The sequence below is a fragment of the Didymosphaeria variabile genome (assembly GCF_027946475.1).
Source record: "Didymosphaeria variabile strain IMI 356815 chromosome Unknown scaffold_1, whole genome shotgun sequence".
In the NCBI taxonomy this organism is placed as follows: Eukaryota; Fungi; Ascomycota; class Dothideomycetes; order Pleosporales; family Didymosphaeriaceae; genus Didymosphaeria; species Didymosphaeria variabile.
This window is the reverse complement of record NW_026611620.1, coordinates 3,862,792-3,877,842: the sequence shown is the minus strand read 5'-3', so window position 1 is coordinate 3,877,842 and position 15,051 is coordinate 3,862,792. Positions and strand designations below refer to the sequence as shown.

General features: G+C 52.3%; 3 protein-coding genes across 3 annotated transcripts; all 3 read left to right on the top strand.

Moving 5' to 3' along the window:
* Nucleotides 1-301: 301 nt before the first annotated feature.
* Nucleotides 302-2,654, top strand: N0V89_001236 (uncharacterized protein; the record flags this gene model as incomplete). The annotated part of the gene is made up of 4 exons (XM_056210050.1): nt 302-336; nt 398-1,094; nt 1,205-2,199; nt 2,228-2,654. The coding sequence occupies 4 exons, from the start codon at nt 302-304 to the stop codon at nt 2,652-2,654; spliced, it is 2,154 nt and encodes a 717-aa protein (XP_056076872.1).
* Nucleotides 2,655-5,850: 3,196 nt separating this feature from the next.
* On the top strand, nt 5,851-9,678 carry rmt3 (Ribosomal protein arginine N-methyltransferase rmt3; the record flags this gene model as incomplete). Its single annotated transcript, XM_056210049.1, has 5 exons — nt 5,851-6,889; nt 6,945-7,064; nt 7,119-7,187; nt 8,077-8,286; nt 8,342-9,678. The coding sequence occupies 5 exons, from the start codon at nt 5,851-5,853 to the stop codon at nt 9,676-9,678; spliced, it is 2,775 nt and encodes a 924-aa protein (XP_056076871.1).
* Nucleotides 9,679-10,146: 468 nt separating this feature from the next.
* RAV1 (regulator of (H+)-ATPase in vacuolar membrane) lies at nt 10,147-14,550 on the top strand (the record flags this gene model as incomplete). The annotated part of the gene is made up of 6 exons (XM_056210048.1): nt 10,147-10,227; nt 10,290-10,478; nt 10,526-12,844; nt 12,892-13,320; nt 13,374-14,100; nt 14,159-14,550. The coding sequence occupies 6 exons, from the start codon at nt 10,147-10,149 to the stop codon at nt 14,548-14,550; spliced, it is 4,137 nt and encodes a 1,378-aa protein (XP_056076870.1).
* Nucleotides 14,551-15,051: the final 501 nt, after the last annotated feature.

Genomic DNA, 15,051 nt, shown 5'->3' with positions numbered 1-15,051 from the left:
CTTGTTGCATAAAGTAGTGCCCAGGCCGTTAGAGTGCAAGTCCGAAGCAATGAAACGAAACGCGTGTGGACCCTGGCTGCCAGTGGCCGCATGACATAGCCATAGCTCTTTTCTGTCGAGGCCTCACCTCCACTTCTCTCTAAATCGCTGAAAGCAATCAAGCTGCACGAAACCTCTGCTAAAGGCCAAGTGATCATTGCGGATACGAGGCACGCTGCCCGGAGTCTATTCACGCCACATGCGCCTAGAGCTGCCGTCAGCCCATCGCTGCAGTTAGGCGTTGCGCCGCGCAGCTTGAGCTATGGCGAAAGGACCAGCGGTTGTGTTTGTCGCGAGGTATGCTTTTTCGCTCCACTCCACGAACTTCTCCAATCAGCTCGTACTGACAGTGCTCTAGGCACGGCGCCCGTCTCGATGCTGCCGACAAGCAATGGCATCTTACCTCCCCTACCCCCTACGATCCTCCCCTCACATACGGTGGCTGGTCTCAAGGAAAGGCCCTCGGTCTGCGCATTGCCTCGCTGCTCCACCAGCGTGAGCTCGAAAAGGCCAAAGAGGCGAAGAACGGGTCGGAAGTTGGCGTAGCGCATCCAGGGACCAAAAGGCGGAAGCACAAGATCATCATACACTCGAGCCCGTTCCTGAGATGTACACAGACGAGTACGGCCGTTGCCGCAGGCATATCTCAATTCAAGCCACCGCGGGAAGAGCCTCCGACTACAGCCGTGAATCTGAACGTGCCGCAGCCCTCTGGTGAGAGGGAGAAGAGCCCTCTGGGAAAGGATATATCCACTTCCTCAGCCGTGCAGCCCGTCCGTGGTAGACAAGCAAATAAATCCGAGCCCGAATCACCGCCAAAATCCCGCAAGTCCGGATGGCTGCGATTGACCAACCCTGCAGTGAACTCCAAACCGTACATTGGACCGGAGAAGATACTGTTGCGCATTGATGCTTTCTTGGGCGAATGGCTATCTCCAGACTACTACGAAGACATTACACCGCCGCCAAATTCAACCATGATGGTCGCGGGCGCAAAAGCAGATTTACTAAGAAGAAGCGACTATATCGAAGCGCCGCCCAGCAAACCTAGCAGTGTAGGACATTTTCCTGGTGGATGGGTCAGGAGCAATGCGGGGGGTCTGCGACCAGCAGCCGCAACAACACACCGAACGGTGCTTTCCCTACCATGGGAAACTTAGCACAGGCGCTTCCCCAGCGCGAGCGATCGAACAGCCAAGGGAGCATGCTCAGCAGGCAGCGTTCTAGATCGCAAGAACCTCACGGCCCCGCCGAGCTATCGGTGACACACAAGCCGAACGGTCGCCTTTACGATGCTCCAATCCCGGCATATGCCGTTTCTCCAGCGGAGCCGATCCCTCGAGGATATGCTACCCACGCTCGAGATGCGTGTCTCAAAGTCGATTTTCAGTGGGACAGTATGAGGGAGCCACAGCAATGGGGCGACGGTGGCGACTTCGGCGATGAGTGGAGCACCATGCACAAGCGCTTCCGCAGGGGGCTCGCTGGCATGATGCAGTGGTACAGGGAGCATGGCACGAAAACACTACCGCCCCAGAACATGTTCCCTGGCTTCACGTTCACCGAACGCACCACTTCTGCGCCGAAAAAGGCGACACCTGCCCCCTTACCAACGAAAGAGAAGGAAAAAGAAGACGAAGAAGAGGACGAAGAGCTCGTGCTTGTGCTGATAACACATGGCGCGGGTTGCAATGCACTGCTCGGAGCGATCACCAACCAGCCGGTGCTCATGGACATTAGTCTGGCGGCGCTGTCTATGGCCGTACGGAGGGACACGCCGCGACCAACATCATCTTCTACCGTCTACGCCCGCATATCATCAGTCGTGGACCCAGGCATGGCAGACACGTACGAGATGAAGATCCTCGCCTCCGTCGACCACCTCCGTCCTGGCGTCGACCCATCGAAACCCCCACAACCCCAAAAGCCTGCCGCAGTCGCCAGCCCAACCATCGGCCTCGACTACCGCCCGCCGCGCCGTGTGGGCGCAAGCGGAACCAACACCCCCACCAGCCAGATTGACTCGCCGCTCACCCTGGGCCCTTCCGCACGCTTGGGCTGGAACAGCTCCCCTCGGCAGCATCCGACGCACGTCCAACTACGGCTCGGGCTCGGACTTTGCGTCGACTACTGCAAGCGGCTCTTCGTCCCCGAGCGCGAGTGGCGGCTCAGGCCTCTGGGGCGGCAGCCTACGCTCGACCTCCATCAACGATACCCCGGTCGACGGCCGCGCGAGCCCTGGTGCCGAAATGGTCGAGGCCTTCCGGAACTCGCAACCTACATCGGAGTCGACTCAAGAGCCTGCGCCCACTTCTGATATTCCTGCCGTAGATGGCGCGGCATCGCCGAAAATGCCGGCAGTGAACGGCAACGAGGACGCCGAGAAGCACGACGATGTGGCGCCGCTGAGTAATCCTAAGCGGGCACCAAATGCACCCAAGAAAGCCGGTGGAGGTGGCGGTGGAGGAGGACTCTGGGGCGCGCCGAAACAGCAGGAGAGTACGAATGGGCTCTGGAAGAACAGTTCTGTGCTTTGGGGGCCGCCGAAGCTGGATGAGGTGTATGAGCATGTGGCAGGGCCAAAGAGGAGGTGGACGATGACGGAGCGGGAGTAGATCCACCATCACAAAAAGGGTTCTGCATCTCCTTGGGCGATACGACAGACGGAGCGGTCCAAGGATTTTCGACGAGCTTGTAGCGATGCACATCATATTACTTTGACGAAGGACGAAAACGGGGAGTTTAATATTTCAGCATTTCTACGGTGTTGCCATGGGTATGGAGGGCAGGGCGGTCTGGCGCTGATGTTTCTATCTCTTTTCTTCGAAAAGCTTATGATACCACTGAAAGCCAACTGTATTTGATTTCCCCCACTCCCTTGCTTGTAGGAACAAGTTTAGGAGATGCTGATGCACATCACCATTATTAACTCCACTATGATGAGGTGAGGATCGTGTGGGCGAGTGAATCTCTGCTTTGCACGCGCGTAACCATGAATGTCTATTTCTTTCTTCCCATCAAAGGGCGGCGAAATTGATATTTAGTCCGAGATAATGTACAAGCATTGAGTTCGACTGGCGGGTTCTGATGCCCAGACAGACTGGACGCGTCCCACATAGGCATAGCTCTTGTAGTTTGTTTCCAGAAGCGGAGGTGTACCTAGGTAGTTAAAGAGTCACGTGCTCGCGGTGCTCCCGAGGTCAATCTTAGGAGAGCGCAAGCACGTCCATTCATTTCGATGCATGGCAATTCACAGTGCGCGTTGTGCCATATCTTGTGTGAGCAGTCTTCACTCCGCAAAGAATGCATCTTCGTGCAGGGATGGGAACATACACGTTCCATGCTGATAGACTTCGATTTTGACCGTCAGCACGACATGACACGTGCGCGAAATGCCGGATTCACAGCATCTGTCGATTTGGTGGAAGCTTGTGGAATTCGCTCTAATGTAAAACTACTATATATATCAGTCCGCGGAGTTCTCTAGAAACAATTCCTAGTTTGCCTGACGTAGTCACTGATCGCTTTCCATTGCTTCATAGCTCGTTCGAACTCACACGGGTCTGAGACGGGAGCGTTGTCTGCGATGCCAAAGAACTGAAGATATATAGATCGCCACTTTTCTTCCGCAGAAGACTTTTGTCCCGTCATGTTGAGGCTTGTAAATCGAGAATCCTGTTGCTTATCCATCCACTCTGGTTCATCGAGCCTCAATTCTCTTGGTTGACAGTCACCGATGCGTGTGTGGATTTGCTGTGTGTACGCTCTGCATCATTTTTGTTCCCGCTAAAATTCTGCTTGCACGTAGAAGCAACATGGAACTCCTAAAGAGTGAGATTTCTTCACGTGTTCACTTGTATCCGTCAGTTTTCGAGCTCACACATATCCACCTGAGCAAGACTTACGCTACTCTTCCAGGATTAGGGAATCCAAAACGCTCTGTACAGGAATTTGCTACGTATTCGTAGCGTACAGGATTTCTCTTGACAAAAGGACACGATAGCATTTTATTGAGGGTTGGACCTGATCAGGCACGAAGATTGATTGCGTTGTCGCTTTCGCTTTCCTGCCTCGAAGCCTGTGACGATTCCTCACCATACGTTCGCTTACGTCGTCGTTTGGGTGGGTCACCAGAAATATTGGTGGTGACATGGTGGCTCGTGGAATGCCCTGCAGTACTCTAATGACTTGTTGGATGTCGTCTTTGTCCAGATGCATTGCCAGCGGTCATCATGACATCGATTTTAAGAAACACTTCCTCGAACCTCTTTTGTCGATCACCATCTGGATCAACGCCCATCTTCTCTACCCATGTTGTAATCTGATCCAGGTCAATGTCCTCTTCACGATTGACATCCTGGTTCTGCAGCCGCTGAAATACTGGAATTCCAGCAAACGTACCTGTGCTTGGGTGCCTTTGTAATTGACTATTTTGAGTAGCATCGGTGAACTTGGATTGTGTCGGTGACCCCACATACTCTATCGACGACTCTCTAGTTGTCAAATCAGGGGTTAAGCATACGCCCACTGTGAGTTCTTCCATTGCTAAGTCGATTGGAAGATGATCGAACAGAAATAGTCGACCTGTCACGAATCAATCACATCCTACCCCTTCGAAGTCGCTATGGTTTCTTTCGGCCGAGCTTACCATCGCCTTTCATCACCCATATCTTCTTCGAACTTGCGGACCCTTCAGACTCAAATACCAAGAGGTACTTTCAGCTTCTCCAGCGAAGAAGGCGATCGTGATCAACTGTGAAACCAATAAAACGGCTGTCGTATGGTTGCTGTGCCTTGCGTTAATTGCTTCGGTCATCGTTGGGATGATATTTGGATTGAACCTGAAGCGCGCTGAGCTGGGAACAGCCATGAGTGCTGGTCTCTTTACTATGTTGTCTATACTAGAGATGCTCGCTATCTGGTTCTGTGCTTGAAAGCAAGTATTAGTAATGCCACAGCGTGTGTATTCCACTCTTTGCTGAGATTAGCTGAGATAGTGTGCGCTATAGGCATAAATTCTGTTCAAATAACTTGTCTATCCGATTTCCGTATCAATTAGCCAAGTCTAAGGTTTTCGAGAAAGGTCCCACCTTACTCAAGCGGCGAAACGCACATGACTTCGGTTTGTATTGCCTTGACCGCTTGTGAGCCCTTTTAGTTGTGCCTCTCCAGTGTCTTCATTATGGCGTGTAATTTGCGGATGTAGTGTTGTAGTGAAGCTTCATGGAGGTGGCGAGTGACTTGCCAGATCGCTCCCTGCATACGTTCTTGATGCACCTGCCAACATTCTTGCTTTCGACAGAGTCCAAGTCTGCTCGAGACAGATCATAAGCATAATGGACCTGCCACACGGAGAAAACACATCGCAATCGCGGTTGTGAAACCCATGAGCGCCATCTCTTCGACGTCCAGGTGGGACACCCTCGCCGTTACGCTCACCGCACCGCAGAGAGAGTGCCTTCCATTCACCTGAGATCTAAACGCGAATCAACGCGTCTGACCAGCATCAAAACAAACCGCGCCTTCCTCACGTGGTCTCCCGGAGCAACGAAGTGTATAAAGGTTTCCACTACCGCCCATTCCACCACGTCGTCGCGACGAAACAATTTCCAACCCGCTTAAACTTTTGACACACACAAACCGCACTTCACAAAGCATTAGAGCAACATTTCAGCTCAACTAATTTGTCGCGACCAGAAGCAGTTCACCTGCCGACAACAACATCGTCGCAGCAGCCGTCAACTCGCGACGGTCATATCCCTCCGCGACAGAGGCCTCAGACCTACTGAAGTCGTTGTGGCTTCATACAATATGCCTCCCAAACGCAAAGCCTCCGAGCAACCTTCCGGTGCCTACACCGACGTCAAGAAGCCGCGAGTCACCACCATAGGCGCCATCTCTTCGCTCGTTCCTGTGGGTGAGCGCAAGATGGCCAAGAAGGGTGTATCCGAACCAGAACTGTTGCGCATGCTCTGTGAAGACCGAGACAAAAACAACGAGCGCAAGGAGTTGCACTTTAAGAAGATTATCCACTCCGAGATCGACTGGGACAACAAGCTCCACATTGACAAGATCAACGCCTGGCGCAACCAGATTTACGGCCGGGCAGGCATCAAGAACAAGACGGTACTGATGTGGCACAAGGATGAGGAAGCCTGGCTCGAGCTGTACTGGCAACTCCTAGTTGTCGAGGCGAACAAGCGCGGTATCGAAATGCCGAAGCCAAAGACCATCCGCGAAAACTTCAACGTGTTCTTCAACGGCAAGGTGTTTCACTCCGCCGGTGCGGGAGAGCTTGAGCCGCGCGTGGATCGCGGAAGCGGTCCGTTCACGTCGAAGATGGGCAGATTGATCAAGTCACTGAGGCCGTACTTAGAGGAGAAACTACGTGGCAAGAAAGGTAGCACGTTCGTTCCCAAGATCAACCAAGAGATGCTAGAGGAGTACCAGAAGCTCAAGGCTGACCTGACTGAGCTTGGCTGCGATGACAATAAGATTGTGCCTTGGGAGGAACTCGAGGACGAAGCCAACGACAAGGACTACGTTACCCGCTGTCGCGAGTATATCGAGAGCTTGCCCGACCAGGACGACGTAAACATGGACGATGAGGAAGAGGCAGAGGACGCGACGCTCGTGGCATCTGAAGAACTCGATAGGGAATTGCTGGAGCTGGCTTCCGAGCCTGCAGCAGCGAAGACAGAGCCCATGGATACCGACGAAGAGCCTTCCTCGTTCAAGGTCGCCGCAGACAGAAAGCCCTCCTGGGTCACGCTCGCGACGGGCTCCGATAGTTCGTCTCGCGAAGCTTCTCCGCCGAATATTGTGCGAAACAAGTGTGTGTCCACCGAAGGTACGCGCATGTCCTCCGCCTCCTTGCCAGAGAAAGCCCACTAAAACCAGCGTAGACGTCGTGTCCCCACGTAAGAAGCGTGCTGATTCAGTGGCTTCCACCGATGCCGCAGCCGAGGAGGATTCCACCGAAACCACGCTTGTCGGCAAGGGTGTTATCTCAGACGAGGTCAAAGGTCAGTGATACGACCAACAGGGCGCCAGACCGTTCACTGCTAATGCTCTTGCAGATCATTTTGTTATCGGAAGCGAGGATAGAGTCGTCCAGGAGAAAGCCGGCTCCGCCGCCGAGAACGAAGGTAAGACGGACACACTCGTTACTACCAAGAGCAGAGCTGACGAGTTGCCAAAGCCGCTGCCACCTTGTTGTCCCTATGCGGTTCTTGAATAGTCTCCGCTGATCCGCCCTCCTCCGGCCGGCACCTACATCTCTTCTATGCCAACTCATGCGAGCGAAATTAATGTGTGCTCGTTGCATTTTAGCACACTTTTTGCATATTCCCTGCTTGTTCGTACGATTCCGGTGCGACGATTGGTGGCTTGGATGATTTTGCATGCAATCAAGGTCTGCGAAGCGCATTCAGTATACGTGCGGTGCCCACCACTGCTGGGGATAGGATATGTGAGCATATGAACAGAACTTCAACTGAATGCTGATGCATCGTTTCTGGACGTCTGACGCGTGTGCGTTTGATCATGAGGTGGTTATGGAATGTCCATAGAGTCACACCAAGAGAGGCCTCATGAAAGCACATACTCCTTACACTAATTTTTTTATTGAACGAATGTCATCTCTTGAAATGCGGGATATAGAAAATTCACGTTGTGCATGTTGTTGTTTGTCCTGACGCCTTTTCCACATATTGGCAGCAAGACATGTGGAAAACCCACGAAGCGAAAAGGTCATAGAGAAATAGAAGCTCAAATAAAGTGGATTGGTCTGATGATGACGAGAATGCAACATGTGCGATATGGTGCGGATGAGATAGAGATGCAGGAGTTGAGGGAGGCATAAGGGTCTGAGCACGTTGGTGGTGCTTAAAGAAATTTACGGTAGGCGCGACGGACCAACCCCGCAGCTCCCCACAAGCAAACTTCACTTTTGGCGCTTGACCAGAACACCACGAAATTGCACATCTCGCATTGCAACACGTTCGAAACACCGGGTTTTGAAACCGCCGTTATCAGAGCATCAAGGCATCAAGACTATGTCGGACACGGATTCAGACACCGCAAGCTCCGTGGGCGAGATTCTCGAGGACGTTAGCGAAGCGGATACCACTACATTCAAATGCCTGTTCTGTGACGAGCAATGGGGTCGTGTCCCGGACATGTTCGTACATTGCAATAAAGAGCACGGGTTCGACGTCGAAAGCACCATCACGAAGCTCGGACAAGGTCAGTGGGACCATTACACATTTTTTCCTGATTCGTATACTGATCACGTGCCCAGACATTGATGAATTGACCATCATCAAGCTCGTTAATTACCTCCGCCTAGAGTCGCAAAAGAGCATAGAGCCCAAGAACATCAAGGTAGACACGGAGACACTAGCTGACGACAAGTACCTGCAACCCACTCTACTGGACGATGCTCTACTTTTCGAACTAGGAGACTTCATGCCTGATCCGGATTCGAAGGCTGTCGATTACGATGAGTACGAGGCTGCCCTGCAGAAGAATATCGGAGAGAACGTCGAGAAGATTAGTCTGGATAACGACCGCGATACCGACTACTTCGAATCGTATAAGGGCAATGCGATTCATCGTGAGATGATTGAAGATCGGGTACGAACAGAAGGATATCGAGACTTCATTGAGAAGAACGCGGAACTCTTCAAGGGAAAGACAGTGCTAGATGTTGGTTGTGGCACAGGCATTCTTTCGTTGTTTTGTGCACGAGTGGGAGCGAAGCGGGTTTTAGCTGTCGACAACTCCGATATCGCCAACCGAGCACGGGAAAATATCGCTCGGAACGGATACCAAGACAAGATTGAAGTGATACAGGGCCGAGTAGAGGACTTCCACATGCAGAGAAAAATTGGCAAAGAGAAGGTTGATATCATCATCTCTGAATGGATGGGATACGGACTACTGTTCGAAGGCATGCTGGACTCGGTTTTGCGAGCGCGAGATCTGTACCTAAAGGAAGACGGCTTGATGGTGCCGTCGCACTGCACGATGAGGATAGCACCCATCTCGGACAAGGAATGGATAGCAGATGCGAGCGGTGAGAAGTTCTGGAAAGACGTGTACGGCTTCGACTTTACATCTATGATTCCGGGGGGCATCCTCAACGAGCGCGAGATCGGTGTATTCGATGTTCCCAGCAAGTCGATATCGGGTGAACCCTCCACCTTCTACCAGCTCGACCTGAAGAACATCCAGATACGCGATCTCGACTTCACAGCACCATTTTCCTCGAAGCTATGCTCTGATAGCGCTTCAATTGATGCATTCGCGATATGGTTTGATACGTTTTTCTTGCCGAGCGAGAAGTCGCAAGACGCAACCGCGATAGACGTAGCTCAATGGGGAGATCATGGCGAGGCTGGCCTCGGGTTCTCCACGGGCCCTTACTCGATTTACACCCATTGGCACCAAGCTGTACTTCTCTTGAGCGACAAAGACCGGAAAAAGGAGGTAAATGGAGGCAGCATATTGAAGGGTAAGGTGACATACAAGAAGCCAAGGAAGGACGATCGGGGAATCGACGTTACGGTCGAATGGGAGGCCGAGAGCACACAGGGTCCAGTAGCTGGACACATCAAGCGCAGTATGGGGGCTTGATGTGGAGATGGATGAAGCGATCCATTGCAGGCCAAGAGCAATTCTTTTCGTTCACAATCTTACGTCTATTGATGTGCTTCTACCACCATGTTCCGGAAACCATAGGATTTTTAGATGAGAAGGTTAAAAGCTACTGAAGGCCTCATAATTGCCGCCATACCCACAGCTAGATGTGGAAATCCCTAAACGCAACTGTACATTTCATGTGTAATGGGGGATCATTACCCGAGAACACGATTTGGGGGAGGACGGGGCGCTATTGACGGGAGCTCTGACGACACCACGTGGGGCCGTGCGCGTGAGCGACTGCATGGTACCCTGGTTCACAACGTCCAATGTTCCGATACAATGCTTCAGGCTGCCCCGACACGCAATTACTCGAACACCTCTGCGCTGTGGATTCGCTCCCTGCAATAGTCCCTTCCTGACGATGTGCAATCGGTAGAAACGTTCCAACCGCGACTTCCCATGCGCGACATCCTCCCCGGGCGGCCGCAGGCAAAGCTGCAAGCTGCCACACACGGACTATGGGAGGACCAACAAATTATCGTACGTCACTACTTACAACACTCACGTATGCTAAAATAAACGACTAATTACGATCGCTGCAGGCCTACATCTCTGGCAACGCGTTGATAATCCTTGATTCGCCGAACCACGTCCTCCAAACCACCTATATCGATGAGGAGACAGAGCTCGAAGCTGTCTGCCTTGATGAGAACACAGGCAAGGTCGCAGCTTGTTCGACCCGAAATATATACATCTACCAGCCTTACGGGCAAGATGAGGGCGCAATCAAGGTGGGGTGAAGCTACCACAGGCTCAGGAGACACGCTGACAGGCGCAGTGGTCGCTCCAGGGCAGCATGTCACTGCCCGACGCCGACGATTCGATAACCACACTGTCATGGGGCATGCCCAACGAACTACTCGCTGGCAGCGCATCCCTCACGTTGTTCACTACCCACGGCGCAACGGAGCAGATATGGACAAAGCAACTGGCGAATCCGGTCAAATTCGCGCACTTCTCACCAGACGCGGAAATGATTGCGTCGACGGGAAGATATGACAGGCTCCTCAAAGTATGGCGGCGCATCTCGTTTGGTTCGGCGGACCAGCGTTTCGACTACTTCTATCTCCCGCATCCGATGGTTATCACTGGCATACACTGGCGCAGACCATTCCACAAAGACCAGACGACGGACAACGTTCTTTACACTATATGTGCCGACTACAAGGTGCGGATATGGACCAGCGACCATCATGGCATAGACGGACTGGGGCTATGGAACGAGGTAGATTTAATGGGATCGATCCAACCGCGGTCACTCGACCAGCAATCAGAGAAGAGATATGCTTTCTTTATCGACGGTCGAGAGTTCACACATGCGACAGAGAGAGCCGTGGAGCAGGCTACGAGTGCGGAGAAGGACCAAGTGGCACTACATCATCTTGTTGAGATCGCCAATCGCAACCCAGAAATATGCGTGGTTTTGGACGACCGTGGCAACATGTCCGCGTGGGGTTTCGAGAACGTTGGCTCGAAGGTGAAGAAAGTGACTGATGTGTTCAACCTTGCTCATGTCGAGGGGTTACACCTACACTTTGCAAGTGGCGCTAGCGGCCTGCAGGATAATGTTCAATTCTACGCTTTCTGCCCTAACAAACCGAATTCGGTGTTCACTATACTCTCACATCACTTTGATGGACGTTTGGAATGGCTGCAATCCCGGATGGATCACTTCTTTGATCCCTCTCCTTCCCAGCAAAATCGGATCGATCGTAAAGCTACCTGGACCGGCCATTCACATGCAATCAAAAAGGTCAACCGTACGGCTAGCGGCCGAGCACTGGTTTCGCGAACTGTAACGGATGAATGCATTGTCTGGGTGCAGCGACCGGCCGAGATTGGCATGACACTTCATCGGCATAGCACTGTGAGCGTCACGGAGCACATCCACCGAACAGCGCTACTCCAAGACGGTAATTTCCTTGTCTTCTTACACCACGAACACATCGCCTTGTGGGATACACGGGGGCCTATGGCTGTTGAAGTCAATCGGGTCGAGTACAAGCTGCAAGGAAAACCACTTTGTTTGATAGTCGTACCAGAGACGCAACCCGGTGGCCATCTGGTGCACATCGCTACGATAAGCTCGGAGATGAATAGCATTTGCTGGGAGGTGCGACTCCCACTGCTGAACAGAGATCCAATCACGAACCGCAAATATTCGTTCTACGGATCATACACAAACGGATATACAAATGGACACCGCGAGATCGGTATCGAAGAATACTCTACATTTGATCTTGGATCTGGGGACGATCTTGCCTTCGTGCTGCCCGTCGATCCTGCCGGTTCCGCACCAGTCATTTCCGGCTTCCTCGATACCTTTGCTCGCGATATCGCCATTTCGTATACCAAGTCGGGCGTCATCAGGTCTTGGACAGCGAGGGTGAATCAGGACAAGGGCAAACTCGAATGGCTCGAAACATCGACTGTCGATACCAGTATCGCAAATCCTTCGCTTGCAAGCGGTACATCGATACGTAAAGCGGCACTCGTGGATGCAGAGCAAACCACGCTCACGATCTGGAACACACGAAGCGCGCAGCTGGAATACCAAGAGACATTTGAAGGTAACGGCATCATTCAGGATCTCGATTGGTCTTCCACTCCAGACAATCAGTCTATCCTTGCTGTTGGCTTTCCCCACCGCGTAGTCATCTACGCGCAATTGAGGTATGATTATCTGAACGCCGGTCCTTCATGGGTGCAAATTCGTGATGTACGCATACGAGACATCACACCCCATCCCATTGGAGACTCGGTCTGGCTGGGCAGCGGAAACCTCGTCATTGGCGCTGGCAACCAGCTCTTCATCCAAGATGAGCACGTCCAGGTGTCGGAGGGCTTGTTCCCTAGTCTTCGCATGATCTCGCGCCAGAAGGCCTCTATCGATATCTTTACGGCTGTTAGCAGGCTTAATGGACCTCTTCCAATTTATCATCCGCAACTGCTGTCACAATGCGTTCTGGCAGGGAAGTTGCTACTCGTTCAACGCATATTGATCCGGCTGTTTCAAAAGTTGAAATTTTGGACCGAAGGAGAGGAGCTTGAGAGCTCGTTAGGCTTCTTGCCGGAAGACTTTTCGGAAGACGCCGAGGTAAGTTGTTAAGTGGTCAGCTTCGAAGAGGCGCTGACAGCACATAGACACAGATGACGACGTCACGGCGGGACATACATTCATCGTACGCCGACTTCTCGGATGACGGCGAACCACAGGCAGTGACTGAAGAGGTCGCCGTCCAGCTCAATGAACTCCTTCAAACGAAACAGATACCACTTCTCTCAAGCCGAGAGCAATTCCATCTAGCGGACATCACCGAATGCGTGGGCATGGTCGAAAAGCATCGTCGCTCAATCGACGATAATGCTGGCCGCTTCCTTCTCTTCTTCCGCGCACACGCTCTGAGCGATGCGCAAGCGCCAATCTCGTGGCGGGAGATTATATGGGCATTCCACTCCCAGAGTCAAGACATCTTGGTAGATTTGGTTTCTCGGCATTTCAACGGCAAGATGCTTTGGCAGCATGCAAAAGAGAGCGGAGTGTTCATGTGGATGTCTGACATTACGGCATTAGTACGTCTCTCCGTGTTTCTTCAGCGGTATAAAAAGCTAATAATTTGAAACAGCGTGCTCAATTCGAAGTCATCGCTCGTAACGAGTACACGAAGACCGAGGACAAGAACCCAGTGGACTGCGCACTTTACTACCTAGCGCTCAAAAAGAAGCCCGTCCTCCTCGGCCTGTGGCGCATGGCAACGTGGAGCAGAGAGCAACCCGCCACCCACCGCCTTCTCTCCAACAACTTCAACGAAGAGCGCTGGAAAACCGCCGCCTTGAAAAATGCCTACGCCCTGATGGGCAGGCGCCGCTTCGAATACGCAGCTTCGTTCTTCCTACTCGCAGACCATCTCCAGGATGCCATGAATGTCTTGCACAACCAGCTTGGCGACACACAGCTAGCCATTGCCATAGGTCGCGTCTACGGTGGCGACGACTCTCCCATTCTGCTAAACTTCCTCCGCGACAAGATCCTCCCGCAAGCCGCCCGTGATGGCAATCGCTGGCTAGCTACCTGGGCATTCTGGCTACTAAATAGGCGCGACAACGCCGTCCGATGCCTAGTTACACCGCTCTCGACACTCCTCAGCCCGCCCGAAACACCAAATTTCAAGAGCAAGAGCTACCTCACCGACGACCCTGCACTTGTCGTCTTGTACAAGCAGCTCCGCGAGAAGAGTCTGCAGACACTCCGAGGCGCATCTATGGTCGGTTTGAGAGAAGAGTGGGAGTTTGTCCTACACACGGCAGGCTTATATGAGCGCATGGGCTGCGATCTCCTCGCTCTAGATCTTGGTAATGGTCCCCCAAACCCTGCTTCATCTCTTCATGCACGCTAACCCAATGGCAACAGTCAAAACATGGGAATTTCTCGCACCCCCACCCGCATCACTCAAACTCGCCAACCGCCCGCCTCTCAGCCCTGCCATCCCGCATATGTCTTTCCACGCGCGCAGCGCGAATCAATCGGCCACGGACTTTGACTTTGATCCGAGGAAGTTGCTGAGAAGGAGGAGCTCGCTTGTTGTGGCGGATTTGCCGGCAAGGGAACATGTAGCCAATGTGCTGGCAGAAAGCAAGGGAAGTATTGTTGAGGTGGGGGATGAAAGTGAGGAAGAAGATAAAGATGGTAAGGGTAACAAAGAGGATCAGAAGGTGGAGGAGAAGGAGGAGAAGAAGAAGCCGCCGCCGACGCAGTTCCAGGAACCAGATGCTAGTAGTTTATTGGACTCTTTTGGATTTTAATGGAAGGGGATGGTGCATGTATGTATAGCTAAGAGTATGTGCGGGTACGTGCATAGCGTGGTGTTGTTGGCGTTGCAGAGTTACTGCGGCTGAATGTATAGTGTTCACGATAGTGATGGCCTGGCTATTGAAAGCTGTTGCAGTGAATTACATGACTAGTTTGAAGGCTAGGGCGGTTGTTATAATCTAACCTAGACACAGTGCTGTCACATACTTCGCTATCTTGCTTCTCTTAGAGCGTGTATGCACGTTAATAGTCGCCGATGTCTTGTGCGAGATAAAAGAGTGTATTTAAATTTCTATTTATGAACCAGACCGCGAAGCCAGAACCTACGCGATGGAGTTGAATCCATTGCTTCCAAAGGCAGTCCTTATGGGATAGAGTTGAGTCTATTGTGATTGAACGCAGTCAGAACGCAATAGCAGGATAGGAAAGCAAAAAGTGAATCTGGTCAGTGTTCGCAATCCTCCAAGCAGCGGGATCCAACACGTCGATACCCT